The 17,805-nt window shown below is 38.3% G+C and overlaps 1 protein-coding gene and 1 long non-coding RNA gene across 2 annotated transcripts in view; one reads left to right on the top strand and one right to left on the bottom strand.

Moving 5' to 3' along the window:
* Window positions 1–2,096: 2,096 nt before the first annotated feature.
* LOC134759118 (uncharacterized) overlaps window positions 2,097–17,805 on the top strand; it is a 28,094-nt gene continuing 12,385 nt past the window's right edge. Inside the window, exon 1 of the long non-coding RNA XR_010135035.1 lies at window positions 2,097–2,224. This is a non-coding gene — a long non-coding RNA (uncharacterized lncRNA). The remainder of the gene's footprint in view (window positions 2,225–17,805) is intronic.
* Window positions 3,307–17,805, bottom strand: part of MAL2 (mal, T cell differentiation protein 2) — a 33,781-nt gene continuing 19,282 nt past the window's right edge. The window contains exons 3-4 of the mRNA XM_019032780.4: window positions 8,746–8,901; window positions 3,307–5,584 (exon numbers count right to left, since the gene is read on the bottom strand). Of these exons, the coding sequence (XP_018888325.2) occupies window positions 5,513–5,584; window positions 8,746–8,901 (228 nt within the window). The 3' untranslated portion in view covers window positions 3,307–5,512. The remainder of the gene's footprint in view (window positions 5,585–8,745; window positions 8,902–17,805) is intronic.

Genomic DNA, 17,805 nt, shown 5'->3' with positions numbered 1-17,805 from the left:
AAGGTAGGTGATAGCTGCTAAGACAATTCAGAATGGATGGTTGGAGAGAGAGATGAATACCAGTTGTGGCCCCAAGACCAACTGCAGTGATGTGGCTGAGTTTGACCCACTAACCTTTCTTTTCTAAAAGTCTTACCCTCAGGATGAGAGGCCCACTGAGGAGTAGCTCCCAGGATATGCATGGAGAAGTGGATTGATTTGGTACAAGGGGTGAAAAGTGGCAGTTATGAAGTGTGCTATTTAGATCTCCAAAAGATAACCATCCACAGGGAGTGCAGTTATCTGACAGCACCAGTTGCAGATACCCTCAGGATCTTCCTTCAGTGTCCACACCAATGAGCTGAGGCCATTCATTCTGGGCAGTCCACAGGCAATGACTGCACATGGTGTTGGTATCAGGGCTCATCGTTTCTAGCTAGTGTGAGACTCTTCCTCTATGGGCAGTCTTGGTGTTGGAGCTCACTGCTAAATTGGTTGAGACTTTCTCAGAATGAGCACAGTCTGAGGCTCTTCCTACCTAATCTTACTTCTCCTTTCATGTGAGTCAAACCTGTATCAGGGGCAGAAATTTTTTTTTCCTGCTTGTGCTCTCTCTCCTCTTTATATTTTATAGGCATTATCTCCAACAAACATCTCGTACTTTGAACTGCATCTTGGCTTCTTCTTTCCAAAGGACCTCCTCTCCAAGACTTGCATCATCATCACTGGTAGGTGATAACTTAGGCTTGAATAAATTAAGTGGCTCACCTCAGGTCCCACAAATGTTAAATGGACTATTTTTTCACAATACTTATTCTCATACTGAATAATATCCATGAAATCACGCAGTTGATGTGCAAGTTATAATTCCCTAATTCACATTGAAAGTATAACTATTAAATTTAAAATAAAAAACAAGACTAAGTCTGGTCAACTTAGTTATCCCACAATGGAAAAGTACATAATATCACATTTTTTTTTTTGTTGAGAATTTGTTCTATGAGAGCATATTTGGCCAAGAGTTAATTTTTGAGATTTAGTCAACGTAGTCATTCTGAAGAAATGGAGTACCTATTGTCTTACTGAGAAACCAATTTCAATGCTTATGGCTGCCAGCCTGTATTAGACACTTCCATCAAAACAGCAAAGGAGATAGTCCAGTTTTATTCCTATGGCCTCTAAAATGGAGTATGTGCACTTAAAGAAATATGCAAGATAATACACAGAGTGACAAAGGAAATATTTTAACTATTTTATTAACATAAAATTAAACTTTTACTAATAGGTTGGTGCAAAAGGAATTGCAGCTTTTGCCATTACATTCAATAGCAAAAACCACAGTTACTTTTGAACCAACCAAATACTTAAAATAGGTGGACACCAGTTCATATATTCCACATGCATAAAGTATGTATGCTCAAAAATGGAGACAACTGTTAAAACCTGCTGTCTAAAATTAACAAAACACAAGCCTTCCATTCTAGTGGAGAAGAGGACAAATATAATAAATTAATGCTATATGCATATACACCATACATAAAGTATGTCCTAAGAGCTATCGAGAAAAATGTAGAAAAGGGAGAACAGGGAGTGCTAGTGTGAGATTCAAGATTAAATGTGGTTCTGAGGTAGGACCTCACTGTAAAGGTGATGACTAAGCAAAGACCCAAAGAGGGTGAGAAAGCCAGCTCTGTAGGTAACTTGAGAAAAAAGTGCTCCAGAGAGAGGAACTAGGATTGTCCTTTTGCTAGGGGCACAGCCTAATAAAAGTGTAACTAACGTCCTTTTTTGTTACAAAGCTGGACATTCAAAACACTAAACATATTATAACCAATTTTTGCCAGAGGTTGCAAGTGTTTTTTGTGAAAAATCAGAACTTGGCGATGACCTTGAGCAGTAGGATATAAATAACTCCCACAAGCTTAGTGTTCCAATAATGGAACACTAGGCATAGATAGGTTAAAGATCATTGCTATCCCCATACTCTGGACGCCTGCCTGATGAATACATTAAGCTGCCACCTGAGACACTGATTCACCAATTAACAAATTTCAGGCATGTTGTTAATGATAGAACCTTCATGACAGTGATCCAGAATTCCAGATTCTAGAATATTCAGAGGTGGAAATTCACAGTCCATGCTCAAGATTGAATGGCATCTCTCAGACTGGAAAACCTTTCTGAAGTCAGTTCCAGACATCCCTGGAAGCCTGGATAATTTGGGAAAAGGCTGACTTGATGTAAGGTAATACAGCAGACCAAAGCCCCCATAGTTCATGCCAGAAGTGACAAAGTGGAAAAACACTCAGGTAGACAAGCACTTAGGGACCGTTCTAGAGGCAAGTGGCCTAACCTTTTCTCCATCATGCAGGTTTGGCTTAAATTCTTACAGCTAAAATCATGAGTCCTTGGTTATGACAAAAATGTTCTAAGATATGACATTTACGATAATTATGTTGTTAAACATTCTGCTAAAACTTCTCTGGGTGAAGAAAAGATCACATTTTTGGATATAGATATAAAATCTGGGTGAACTGAGGCAAACAGAAATTAAGAGTCTGCACTTTGGAGTCAGACTGTTGGGGTTTAAATCCCAGCTTTCTCACTTGCTAGGCAGGCAGCACTGGCTGTTTCTTCAGGTTTTTCAGTCTCCAAGCCTTTAAAATGGGATAAGAGTATACACCTCATAGTGTTGTTATGATGAGAAATAAATGAATATGTGAAAAAATGCTTGAAACATACAAAACATGGTATAAATGCTTTTTAAATAAAACAATTCTTTTTAGCATGGATAGTGGTTTTCTTTTTGTTTTTTTTGTTTGTTTGTTTTTTGTTTTTTTTTTTTGTGAGACAGGGTCTCACTCTGTCACCCAGGTTGGAGCCTCAACATCCTGGGCTAAAGCAATCCTCCCACCTCAGTTTCCCAAGTAGCTGGGACTAGAGGAACGTGCCACATGCACCCAGCTAATTTTTAAATTATTTTGTAGAGATGAGGTCTCACTATATTGCCCAGGTTGGTCCTGAATTCCTAGTCTCAAGTGATCCTTCTGCCTCGGCTTCCCAAAGTGTTGGGAATACTGGCATAAGTCATCACACTCGGCAAAATAGAATTCTCATTTAAACTTCCTTTGCAACGTTACTTCCAAAGACTTGCCTCTTTCACCTTCATCAAAGAAAAAAGACTTACTGACAATTCCTGAGAGACTTTTACACAGAAATGTTTAAAACAGAACTTTTTATACATTATAATTCTATAAGCTCTGCCAAATTTATATCAAACCTTTAACTGAATTTCAAAGTGAATGGTGTAAAAGATGACCACAAAGATTATCAAATGAATACTTTATTAGAGACATAACACATATAAAATAAATTTCTTTTCATCATGGAGTTACCAGATTTTAAAACCAACCAACACTTTCTCATTTTTACAGCTAAGACATGTTAAATTCTTAAATGCCATAATTTTTGTTCAACTGCTTTGTCATTCAACTCACAAATCTAGAATGTGATTAATCTACAAATCTAAGTATTCACAGATGTGTCTTAGGCTTGGTTTGTAACAATCTAGAAGCAATCTGTTTACAAAAGTGCCACCAAAGCATTTTAAAGAAATCAATTTAATGCCACCAAACATAAGCCTGCTATACCTGGGAAACAAAAAATCTCACAACTAAATTCTAGCAGAGTAAACGATTCCAACTAGAATGGACTGTATATCCATATGGCACATTTATGACTTTGTAATATGTAATTCATAATACAGGTTTAGGTGTGTGGTATGGAGCTAGGAAAACCAAAGAAGTAGGATATTATAGAAAAGATCTGATGTAAGTATAAAGTCATATGCCTGATTTCCTCAAGCCTTTTGTTTTTCCTCATGTCTTCTGTCTTTATATTTTTATCACAAACCAAGATCTAACAGGGTTCTTTCTAGAGGATTATTAGATAAGTAACACTTGATCATTAAGCACGGATCATGCCACTCATTCATAGTTGTTCTATGTTCCATGAACTCTAATAGCCCAACTTATACATGGCACTCCAAGGGGATGCTTCAGCCAGAAAGTAAAGGGCTGAAAGAGTAGAACAATACAAAAGCCCTAGTGTGGTGGGAACTGTGGCCTCACTCTTACTTGTTCTTCCATTCAAAACAGTTTGGCACCTTTCCATGACCAGGATCTCTACAGGTAGGTTAAAATACTTTTCTGTGCTATTCAGCCAGAAATAGTTTTTGTGCTGGATATGATTTTAAAACATTTTGTCTGTCACCAGTGCAAAAACATTACAGATGTCTGGGCTAACATTACAAAAACACATAAGAATCTACAACTTTAATACTCTATTCAAATTTAACTCAAAGTAATGCAAAATAATTAGAAGTAAAAACTTAATTCTTCTGAGAGCTCTATTTGGAAAAGCTTCACATATCCACACACAAATATGGGTATATTCATGCACAGGGCAAACAGCTGTATTCTGAAGCATAAATAAACTCAAAGTAAGACATCAGTAGCTAGATACCAGTTCCAGTATTGGTTAATGGTCTTTGGGGATCCCATTTTAAGCACTCTCAGATGAGGATCTTGCTCAGTTGTTAGACTATTAGTTTGATTAAGCAACTGAAGTTTACTTCATAAATTACTTTTTCCTATATCCAGGACTCTGCCTGAGATAGTTTGAGAAATTTTATACATTCCTCCAAAGGTAAGTATTTGACTATTAACACAAAGGCAATGTGATTATTGCATAATGAGACTAAATATTATGTGGCTTTTCTGTTAGGTTTGTAAGTTTTCATGATCAGTTCAAGAAAATGCAGATCGTATATAACTAAGGTTTCACACCAGTGGTCGACAAACTAAAACTATGGTCGACAAACTAAAACTATGGCCCACAGGCTAAACCCAGCCTCCCCTTGTTTTTATAAATAAGTTTTATTAGAACATACATAACCACACTCATTCATTTCTGTATTGTGTATAGCTGCTTTCACACTATACTAGCAGAACTGAATAGTTGTGACAGAGACTGTATGGACCGTGAAGCATAAATATTTATCATCTGGCCCATTCTAAAAAAAGTGTGCCAATTCCTGGTTTACACTAAAATATAGAGTTTAGTGGGAAGCCTATTTGAAATGTGTTTTTTTTAAATGTGTTTTTTTTAGGGGCTGTAATTACCAATTAAGGTTCAGGTGACTCAGCAACCAAACAAAAGGGATACTGATTTTTTATGAACAATATATTTGTATTTTATGGACATAAAAGGAAACTTTCAGAAAGAAAAGGAGGAAAATAAGGGGGAAAGGGAAAAAGGGGAGAGATGTAAAATAAAAGGCCATTTCTTTAATATCATAATAAAATTAACATTCCATCCATGAAATAAACCAAAACTTGAGCTTAGAGTCTCTCTCTACTAAACACATTACTTTTGGAATGTTTTTGCATCTGGACAAAATGGTATCCAAATTGATCAGACATATAAAGTAGACAAATGAAACTAACACACGACTGCCAGTTTCTAAGGAGTGTTACGGTCGCCATCTTCGTAAAGCCAGACCCAAACTGCAACCATAACAAGCTGTCGTCATAAAGGCAAAAATCTAAGAAAAAAGAAACAAAAATTCTCATCAGATTTACAACACCGACTTATAAACAGTGTCCTAAAGAACAACCATATGAAGTTTGACCAACAATCTACCTAAAGATACTTCAACACTTATAAAAATATTTTACATTTTTTTTTGATGATTTGTACAACTGTTTTATTCCCTCATACAACTACCCTCCCCCCTTCCTTTAAACATTTTAGCTCTTAATAATTTTCTCATTTGTGGACAACTTTACACTGAACATTTGTTCAATTTGTTCACATTCTGGCCTCACTTAAGTATTTGTGAATCCCTAAGCACTGTATTTAAAAATTCAGCATGAAGTTCTGTTCATGTAGTGGCTTCACAGCCAAGGAAGCCAGCAACTATCAGAACCTGAGGATGCATCAAATAATTTCTATGATGATGGAAGGTAACTTTAAAACTCAACTAAGACAAGTGGAAATGAATTATCAGGTTGGCTTGCTCTTGTATTCTTGTATGGGAGACAGTCCTATGTACAAATCTGCACTCTACTTGGAATTAATGAGAATTTCTTCAGCACCAACTGTGTGTATATCACTATACTTGGTACATATAAACAAACAGTAGATAGTGTCCTCACCCTTTTGGGGCTTATGATCCATAGAAGACTAAATGATCCATAGAAGACTAAAAGACAAAGCAAAAGCAGTTCAACATGATAAATGTTGTGGGTTTAGCACAGGGATTCTTAACCAGGAAAGTAGTTTTGGGAAGGAATACCAGATTCACCTATAGACCATTTTCACAGTTTACTATTCTGCTTTTCTTTCCACCCTTCTTCTGCTGGTTGTTTCTCTGATATATTTCTAATCTAGACATTGTTTTCTGAATGAGAGCAATAGCTTTTGATACCTATTATTAGGGAAAAGGAATTTTCCTCTCCAATTTCCCAAATGGATGGCTAATACATTTTAGTTACAATAAAACTCAAACTAGAGATTTACTTAGACTGGAGTGAGCATATGGATGAAATGGGATGTAATGTTGAACTTGAAGCATGTAGAGGTTTACTGAGACAGCTTCACTTAGAAAGGGAAGGACAGCAGGGACAAAGTCACAAAAGAGAAACAGCCAGAACAGAACTACAACAGAACTACGTTATGGAGAACACGGAAAACTAGGCCCTTAGGACAAAGGTGACAAAGATCTCAGACAACCATCACGTATTTCAGCAGCTACTATTCTTGTGAAAGTAGGTTCTAGGGTGACTGTCAATAGATTTGGGGCTACTTCAATGATCCAAGATACAAGAATCTAGCCTGCACCGTTAAAATGAAGGGACTGGAAGTAAGAAACACATAAAGGCAAATACAATGGGAATTGATGACTAATAGCATAGGAAAAAGTCCCTGAACTTTGCTTTGTAAAACTGTTAAAACCAAGGGCTTTCTAATGTGGATCACAAGGATTCTATCATCCTCAGGGATGATATGGGTGGGTAGAGGCAGCTTTATGAAAAGAGAATGAGCATCATTCAAGGCCCTCTTCCTCCACTTCAACTAGAGCACCTACACTTTTATCTTCTAGATTTATTGGGGTTTTAGGCACCTACACTTTTATCTTCTAGATTTATTGGGGTTTTAGATTTATTGGGGTTTTAGGTAAGAATTGATTAAATAAAACCTTTATTTCTTTTATAAGCAAGTGTTAAAGTCATGAATCTACACTATAAACCTTTCAAAGCTAAAACCATGACTCCTTTTTGTTGTAATCCCACCTTCAGCCTAATTCATTGCAGGCACTCAATAAATTTTGGCAAATCCTAAATCCTACCAGAGACTTGGGAAACTTACAATAGGTCTTGAAATCATTTGTCTTCTACCCCTCAAAACTCACTCTAGACAGGTATTATGTAACATGATAGCCACTAGGCACATGTGATTATTAAAATTAAATAACACTAAAAATTCAAGTTCCTTAGTCATACTAGTTATCTTTCTCTCCCCCGACCAGAGTCTTGGTCTGTCACTCAGACTGAAGTGCAGTGGTGTCGTCTCTGCTCACTGCAACCTCCGCCTCCTGAGTAGGTAGCACTACAGGCACAAGCCACCAGGCCTGGCCAATTCTTTATTCTGTTTTTTTCCTTTTTTAGAGACAGGGTTTTGCTATGTTGACCAGGCTGATCTCAAACTCCTGGCCTCAAGCAGTCCTCCCACCTCGGCCTACCAAAGTGCTGGGATTACAGGCATGAGCTATGGTTCCTTGGCCTAGTTAATTTTCAACTGCTCAATAGCCACATGAAGCCAGTGGCCACCATTTTGGACAGCACTTACATGAAATATTCCTGTCATTATAGAAAGTTCTACTAGACAGTGCTGCTCCAGACAGATTTCAATGACTATATGAGTACTGGTTTATAGGCTACCTGGGGAACATAATAAAACATTAGGGTCACTAACTTGCCATATACTTATATTAAATATCACAATATTTCAGAAAATAATTTGGACTTCTGACATCTTAACAATGATCTCTAACAACAAAAATAATATATTATTTCCTCAAATTATCTACACAAAATGACAAATTCACTCCAGTATATGAACTAAAGATGATTTTAAAAATTTAATAAATATCCCAAGGAATATATTTCATCTGCCTATCATCTACTGCAATGGCTGGCATATTTGCCTCCCTTTCTCACCTGCACTTTCCTTAATGGCAGGAACTGCAACTTATTCACCCCATCCTCAACACCCAGCAAAATTACTTGATAAATGGTAGGCCCACAGTAACTATTAATTCAATAGAAATAAATTGCAAGCAGCTATTGAATACTAAAGAACAAAACTGGAAATCTCCTTTACCATCTCTGAAAGTTATCAGAAGCAAAAAACACAATTCTTTTTGCAAAGTAGACATTGCTGTGCAAAGCCAAGCAGTCCTACTGGCTCGCTATGATCTTACAGGAACATCAACCTCTTCGTGCTACAGTTTAATCATCCACAACACTGGGGGTGATCATGGCACTTTGCTTACAGCGTTATTGTACAGATAAATAGCTATTACATATTTAATGCCAACGGCTAGCATTGAAGAAAACTATTGTTGCCTGAGGAGTTTCTTGGAGGCCTTGACAGTGGAGCAGAAGTGCTGGTGAATGATACTCATTGAACATGAATACTTACTGAGGCTGCTACGTTTATGTTATACTGGTTATCACTCAGGAGTGGCTGCCCGGTTATGGTTGTATTGCAATGCAAATCATGCAGGGATGTGGCTGCTGCTTCCAATAAAAAGGCTCCAAAATAGAAGACAAATACTGTAAAATGGTAGGCAAAATCCTAAAAGAAGAGAGAAAAGACATCTGCAATTAAAAAAAAATTTTTTTCTGTTCCTTATTTTAAATAATGAAGTTTAGGTTTAGCAAGATCAAAACATTTAATTAAACAATCTTAACTATATTCACTGTTTATCTTAGCTGCTTTAGAAATGTTAGACTATTAGAATCCAAGCGAAAACCAACTGACCCATCATAATTGGCACATTGGTAAACCTTTCCATATACTGAATTTTATAATAATATATATATTTTTTTATTATTATACTTTAAGTTTTAGGGTACATGTGCACAATGTGCAGGTTAGTTACATATGTATACATGTGCCATGCTGGTGTGCTGCATCCATTAACTTGTCATTTAGCATTAGGTATATCTCCTAATGCTATCCCTCCCCCGTCCCCACAACAGTCCCCAGAGTGTGATGTTCCCCTTTCTGTGTCCATGTGTTCTCATTGTTCAATTCCCACCTATGAGTGAGAATATGTGGTGTTTGGTTTTTTGTTCTTGAGATAGTTTACTGAGAATGATGATTTCCAATTTCATCCATGTCCCTACAAAGGACATGAACTCATCATTTTTTATGGCTGCATAGTATTCCATGGTGTATATGTGCCACATTTTCTTAATCCAGTCTATCATTGTTGGACATTTGGGTTGGTTCCAAGTCTTTGCTATTGTGAATAATGCCACAATAAACATACATGTGCATGTGTCTTTATAGCAGCATGATTTATAGTCCTTTGGGTATATACCCAGTAATGGGATGGCTGTGTCAAATGGTATTTCTAGTTCTAGATCCCTGAGGAATCACCACACTGACTTCCACAATGGTTGAACTAGTTTACATTCCCATCAACAGTGTAAAAGTGTTCCTATTTCTCCACATCCTCTCCAGCACCTGTTGTTTCCTGACTTTTTCATGATTGCCATTCTAACTGGTGTGAGATGGTATCTCATTGTGGTTTTGATTTGCATTTCTCTGATGGTCAGTGATGGCGAGCATTTTTTCATGTGTTTTCTGGCTGCATAAATGTCTTCTTTTGAGAAGTGTCTGTTCATATCCTTCACCCACTTTTTGATGGGGTTTTTTTTTTTCTTGTAAATTTGTTTGAGTTCATTGTAGATTCTGGATATTAGCCCTTTGTCAGATGAGTAGGTTGCGAAAATTTTCTCCCATTTTGTAGGTTGCCTGTTCACTCTGATGGTAGTTTCTTTTGCTGTGCAGAAGCTCTTTAGTTTAATTAGATCCCATTTGTCAATTTTGGCTTGTGTTACCATTGCTTTTGGTGTTTTAGACATGAAGTCCTTGCCCATGCCTATGTCCTGAATGGTAATGCCTAGGTTTTCTTCTAGGATTTTTATGGTTTTAGGTCTAATGTTTGTCTTTAATCCATCTTGAATTAATTTTTGTATAAGGTGTAAGGAAGGGATCCAGTTTCAGCTTTCTACATATGACTAGCCAGTTTTCCCAGCACCATTTATTAAATAGGGAATCCTTTCCCCATTGCTTGTTTTTCTCAGGATTGTCAAAGATCAGATAGTTGAAGATATGCAGCGTTATTTCTGAGGGCTATGTTCTGTTCCATTGATCTATATCTCTGTTTTGGTACCAGTACCATGCTGTTTTGGTTACTGTAGCCTTGTAGTATAGTTTGAAGTCAGGTAGTGTGATGCCTCCAGCTTTGTTCTTTTGGCTTAGGATTGACTTGGCAATGCGGGCTCCTTTTTGGTTCCATATGAACTTTAAAGTAGTTTTTTCCAATTCTGTGAAGAAAGTCATTGGTAGCTTGATGGGGATGGCATTGAATCTATAAATTACCTTGGGCAGTGTGGCCATTTTCACGATATTGATTCTTCCTACCCATGAGCATAGAATGTTCTTCCATTTCTTTGTATCCTCTTTTATTTCATTGAGCGGTGGTTTGTAGTTCTTGAAGAGGTCCTTCATGTCCCTTGTAAGTTGGATTCCTAGGTATTTTATTCTCTTTGAAGCAATTGTGAATGGGAGGTCACTCATGATTTGGCTCTCTGTTTGTCTGTTATTGGTATATAAAAATGCTTGTGATTTTGTACATTGATTTTGTGTCCTGAGACTTTGCTGAAGTTGCTTATCAGCTTAAGGAGACTCTGGGCTGAGACAATGGGGTTTTCTAGATATACAATCATGTCGTCTGCAAACAGGGACAATTTGACTTCCTCTTTTCCTAATTGAATACCCTTTATTTCATTCTCCTGCCTGATTGCCCTGGCCAGAACTTCCAACACTATGTTGAATAGGAGTGGTGAGAGAGGGCAACCCTGTCTTGTGCCAGTTTTCAAAGGGAATACTTCCAGTTTTTGCCCATTCAGTATGATATTGGCTGTGGGTTTGTCATAGATAGCTCTTATTTTGAGATACGTCCCGTCAATACCTAACTTTTTGAGTTTTTAGCATGAAGCATTGTTGAATTTTGTTAAAGGCCTTTTCTGCATCTATTGAGATAATCATGTGGTTTTTGTCTTTGGTTCTGTTTATATGCTGGATTACATTTATTGATTTGCATATATTGAACCAGCCTTGCATCCCAGGGATGAAGCCCACTTGATTATGGTGGATAAGCTTTTTGATGTGCTGCTGGATTAGGTTTGCCAGTATTTTATTGAGGATTTTTGCATCAATGTTCATCAACGATATTGGTCTAAAATTCTCTTTTTTGGTTGTGTCTCTGCCCGGCTTTGGTATCAGGATGATGCTGGCCTCATAAAATGAGTTAGGGAGTATTCCCCCTTTTTCTATTGATAGGAATAGTTTCAGAAGGAATGGTACCAGTTCCTCCTTGTACCTCTGGTAGAATTCGACTGTGAATCCATCTGGTCCTGGATTCTTTTTGGTAGGTAAGCTATTGATTGTTGCCACAATTTCAGAGCCTGTATTGGTCTACTCAGAGATTCAACTTCTTCCTGGTTTAGTCTTGGGAGGGTGTATGTGTCGAGGAATTTATCCATTTCTTCTAGATTTTCTAGTTTATTTGCACAGAGGTGTTTGTAGTAGTCTCCGATGGTAGTTTGTATTTCTGTGGATCGGTGGTGATATCCCCTTTGTCATTTTTTATTGCGTCTATTTCATTCTTCTCTCTTTTCTTCTTTATTAGTCTTGCTAGTGGTCTATCAATTTTGTTGGTCTTTTCAAAAAACCAGCTCCTGGATTCATTAATTTTTTTGAGGGTTTTTTGTGTCTCTATTTCCTTCAATTCTGCTCTGATTTTAGTTATTTCTTGCCTTTCTGCTAGCTTTTGAATGTGTTTGCTCTTGCTTTTCCAGTTCTTTTAATTGTGATGTTAGGGTGTCAATTTTGGATCTTTCCTGCTTTCTCTTGTGGGCATTTAGTGCTATAAATTTCCCTCTACACACTGCTTTGAATGTGTCCCAGAGATTCTGGTATGCTGTGTCTTTGTTCTCGTTGGTTTCAAAGAACATCTTTATTTCTGCCTTCATTTTGTTATGTACCCAACCACCCCAAATCAACAGAATATACATTTTTTCAGCACCACACCTATTCCAAAATTGACCACATAGTTGGAAGTAAAGCTCTCCTCAGCAAATGTAAAAGATCAGAAATTATAACAAACTGTCTCTCAGACCACAGTGCAATCAAACTAGAACTCAGGATTAAGAAACTCACTCAAAACCGCTCAGCTACATGGAAACTGAACAACCTGCTCCTAATAATATGTAATTTTAATTTGGATTAAGATGCCATAGAGATCAATGTTAATTAGGATAATATAAAAAAGCCATAACATATGCTGTCTTTAAAATTCAAGTAAAATAGCATTTAAATAACGTCTTTTTATTATGGTTATGATATGTATTCATACACATTATATAATTTTATTTTTGGGCAGTTATTTTTATCATTAGAGATTTTCCACTGAAAGATACAGAAGACTAATAATAGAATTCAATAACATATATTCATATATTTCATTAAAAACTACTAACATATATACTTCCACCAAAAGTATAAGAACTCGTTTATTAGGCTTCTTTGTATGTTGCTGACATTCATGTGAAGCATAACACTATTACAGTTCATATTGTCTTACCTGAATTAATATACCATCAACACATCACTGTTTATTTTTAATAGCTCCCACATATCAGGTACCTTATGTGCATTATTATTCATCCTTATAACCATCATTTATTATCTCCATTTTACAAAGAATTTCTTTCTTTACAGTTAAATGACTGTTGACTGTTAGAAGCCAGACAAATATTAACTTTTGGAGGAAGAAAAACATGTAGTGTGTCTGGTCCCAAAGTCCAGTTTCTTTAGATTTCAAAAATTATTTTAATTGACAAAAATCATACATATTTATTGTGTACATGTTTTTAAATATTTATACATTGTGGGATGGCTAAGTGGAGCTAATTTATATATACTATATATATATAAATATATAAATATATATAAAAAATATATAAAACCTCCCATAATTATCTTTTTTTTGTGGTGAGAACATCTAAAATATTTTTTAGCATTTTTCAAGAATATAATACACTGTTATTAACTATAGTTGCCATGCTGTACAATAGATCTCTTGAACTCATTTCTCCTAACTGAAATTCTGTATCCTTTGACCAACATTTCCCCAGTCCCCCATCACCCCATACCCTGGTAATCACCATTCTATTCTCTACTTCTGTAAATTCAACTGTTTAAGATTTCACATAACACAATGTTCATTTATATTGCAAATGACAGGATTTCTGCCTTTTTAAAGGCAATTAGTATTGTGAATATATACTGCATTTTCTTTATCCATTCATCTACTGGCCCTTAGGTTGATTCCATATCTTGGCGTTTTGAATAATGGTGTATTGAAAATGAGAATGCAGCTATCTCACTGATTTCATTTCCTCTGGATATATACCCAGGCGTGGGATTGCTAGATCATATGGTAGATCATATGGTAGTTCTATTTTTAACTTTTTGAGGAACTTCTACACTGTTCTCTATAACGACTGCACCAATTTACATTCCTACCAACAGTGTGCAAGGGTTCCCTTTGAAGTCTACTTTCTTTCCTATCAAACCTATTATTGATTTCTATTACCGTTATAGCAATATTACAAAGGAGAGCATTGCACTGCCTTTGTAGATGCCCATACAGCAAATCATACTGTTTATAGAAATTGTTCTCATATCTGGCTGGGCACAGTGGCTCACGCCTGTAATCCCAGCACTTTGGGAGGTCAAGGCGGGCGGATCATGAGGTCAGGAGATAGAGACCATCCTGGCTAACACAGTGAAACCCTGTCTCTACTAAAAATACAAAAAAATTAGCTGGGTGTGGTGTCGGGCGCCTGTGGTCCCAGCTACTTGCGAGGCTGAGGCAGGAGAATGGTGTGAACCTGGGAAGTGGAGCTTGCAGTGAGCCAAGACTGCAACAGTGCACTCCAGCCTGGACGACAGAGCAAGACTCTGCCTCAAAACAAAAAATTGAAAAAAAAAATTGATCTCACATCTAAAATACTCTGCTAGGACAAATTTAACCATGGGTAAGAACTACAAAGGTGTGCTTTCTATTAAATAACTCTCATTTGTAAACTGATTCACAAATGCCTTCAAAAGATTTAAGAAAAGTGTTACATACTGGCCACACGTTTGTAGGAGAGATGCTCAAATACATGTGGTTATTCAACAAATATTAGCTGATGAAGGTCAAACCCCAAATTCAAATGTCACCATTTTTAATGGCTAAATGAAATGATGCTAGATCTCAGTAAGAAAAATTAAGAGAAAATTTGTCTGAGATCATTAGGCACTCATTTAGCTTACTGAGGTGAATCATCAGAAATAGTTTATCTTTAAATAAAGAGATTTGGTGACAGGACCTGCAACTCTTCGTGTGATCTGAGCCCTTAATTTCTCTACCATTACATACCTTTTTCAATGTCACCCACATTCACCTCATTTTGGTCCCTAGGAAGCATTTTATAGCTCAAGGATGCTACTCTTTACACATGGTATTGTCTCTGCCATAAAGGATTCTGCCCACAAGCAATTACTGCTTGCCCCTTCCCCCCTCTCTCTCTAATCCTGCCAATTTTGCTTCTTCCCTCCCTCCCTCCTTTTCAGAAGTATCTGAATTAAATTGTGGTTTCAAGGCTTTCCTGTCCAATCCTATTTCTTCCCCTTTCCTCTTTTATAGGTGTTACTTCCCAATACACTTCTCGCGCTTCTCACACCATATGCTTGGGTCATCCTATCCAGCCAGGGTCATATATACTCTTGGTGTTGGGAGAAAGTACATAGTGTGGAATTTATGGCAATGCCAATGTGAAAATCACTATGGAGGTTCCTGGAGTTTTAGAGCCTCTAGTAACCTGCACTGGAGAGTGACAAGTCTTTGAAAAGTAGCTCCTGGTACTAGACCTGGTAGAGAAGAGGTGCTAGACCTGGTAGAGAAGAAACACTTGATCATGAGACACCAGTGGCCAGGCATCCAGAACTGCTTATTTTGGGTTGGGTTCCATGGAAGCCACTAACTCAAAAAATCAGGTGGGCGAGCAGCTGTCTCCTCATGGCGGGAAGGGCACATATGATATTGACCTGAGCAAGACCAGTTAACAAGAGGTAACTGCATGAGCAGGTAGCCTAGGCTCTCATATTACCCACCAGAGTGGAACTGCTCTCCTTCCTCAGTTCATACCTATGGCCACAGGGAAGAGTGGTTTCCTTATGCCCACCTGAAGGAGAAAAAAACCCTGAGCTTTGTTTTTGGAAGAGTTGGCTCCTATGTGGTTGCAAGGTTGAAAGGGACAGCAGCTGTATTGTATGTGCATTATAGCCACATTCAGAGTTGGCTTTGAAAGACAGTGGTTAGGGACTATTTTCCCAATGGGTAGAGCTGAGTGATGATGCATGTTATACACTTTGCTCAGAAAGAAAAGTGGCCCATAGCTGGGTGCGGTGGCTCGTGTCTGTAATCCCAGCACTTTGGGAGGCCGAGGTGGTGGATCACGTGAGGTCAGGAGTTCGAGACCAGCCTAGCCAACATGGCAAAAGCCCATCTCTACTAAAAATACAAAAATTAGCTGGGCATGGTGGTGCATGCCTGTAATCCCAGTTACTCGGAAGGCTGAAGCAGAAGAATCGCTTGAATCCAGGAGGCAGAGGTTGCAATGAGCAGAGATCCTGCCACTGCACTCCAGCCTGGGCGATAGAGCAAGACTGTCTCAAAAAAAAAAAAAAAAAAAAAGAAAGAAAAGAGGCCCACAGTGAGAACAGACATAGACTGATGATCAATAGCAAATAGACTACTGTACTTGTCAGGGCCATGGGATAAAACATTTCAAAGCTTCAGGGACAAGGAAGGGATATGGGATTAGGCATACTATGTGAAGATCTTTCTGTCACTTGGTAATGCTTACCAGAAGCATCACTTTAGAATGCTACGTAGCCAAAAGGACCCTTCCAGTTGATGTTAGCAATCCTTTGTCATCAACCACCCCATACCTGGCATTATGGGCACATAAACGGAGTACCCATGGTCAGAGAAAGTGGCCATGGAAAGGCCCAAGAGTATGGCCTCCTTATTGCCAAAGCTGATCTACCCACTGCTTCCTCTGAATGTTGAACTGCCAGCAACAGAGACCAACTCTGAGCTCCTGATAAGGGATTATCCTCAAGGGGACCAACCAGTTACCTGTAATAAATGAATGAAAACTGAGCTCCTACCTTCCTGGAGGGCAAAATATTTCACTCTCACAAAAACACACACCCATAATGGTTATTCTCACTAAAATACAATTACCTAGGGCATCGAGGATTTATGAATTTGCTTTTCTGACTCTGAGCTTGAGCCACCAGCTATACCCAAGGATTTACAGACTGCATTCACTCAGTCTCTGATCAAGGAAACCACTTCTCAACAAAGCAGGAGTGGAAATGGGTGCCTACCCATGGGCTGCATCACGTACTGCACCACCTAGAAGCTGCTGGCCTGGCCTGATAGCACAAAGGAATGGCTGGCTGAAGGCACAGCTTGGAGGCACTAGTCTGTGAGGATGGGGGTCATCCTTTAGGATGCAGTAGATACACTGAAGAAGAGCTTCCTACATGTTATTGTGTCCCCATTGGAAGAATGGAAACTTAGGGGTAAAAGCAAGAGTTTCTCCACTTGTCATCGCTTCTAATAACCTGCTGAAATCCTTTATGATTTATGTTCCCACAGCTCTAGGTTTTTCACTGTCAGGGGTCCTTGTCCCCAAAGGGACAAGGACAGAGGATACAGCAATGGCCCCATTGAGCTACAAGCTATGGCTACTCTCTGGCCACTTTGGACTCTTTTGTCCAGGGACAAAAAGGCAGGAAGAGGAGTTACCATCTTGACAAAGGTAGTTGCCACTAAACTTCAAGAGAAGGCAGAGCTGCTGGAAGTCAGGATGGCAGTAAGGAGCATGTATTGCCCTCGTGTATGTGCCACAAGAGGGCGAAAGGAATTATATGTAGACCTCAGGTGATCTACTTGAGGTCTTCTTGGAAGTCTCTCTGCCAATTGTGACTAAAAACAAACAAGTGTAGCAATGCTGGCCTGAAGCAGATGTGGTTGCCAGGGGCCCTGACTCTCTCAGGAATGAGATTTGGATTCACCAACAGGAAACCACTGAGACCACCAGACAGGAAAGCTGAGAAGAGGAATGTAAAATGGTCAGTGGAAGAAGAAGATGAGTACCAGTTGGCCTTGAGACCAACTCCAATGAACGGAGATGTCATGTATCCCTCTAACCTCTCTCCTTTAAGTCTTCAGGAAGAAAGGCACACGGGAACCCCAGAGGAGTGACTCCCAGATGTATACGGAGAAATGGATCTGCAGTATGAGAGGAGAGTGGAGCATCTAATTGTGCACTGCACACA

Source organism: Gorilla gorilla, chromosome 7, assembly GCF_029281585.2.
Source record: "Gorilla gorilla gorilla isolate KB3781 chromosome 7, NHGRI_mGorGor1-v2.1_pri, whole genome shotgun sequence".
NCBI classification, from domain to species: Eukaryota; Metazoa; Chordata; class Mammalia; order Primates; family Hominidae; genus Gorilla; species Gorilla gorilla.
Note: the sequence above shows the minus strand (reverse complement) of the source record. Positions and strands in the feature narration are given on the sequence as shown.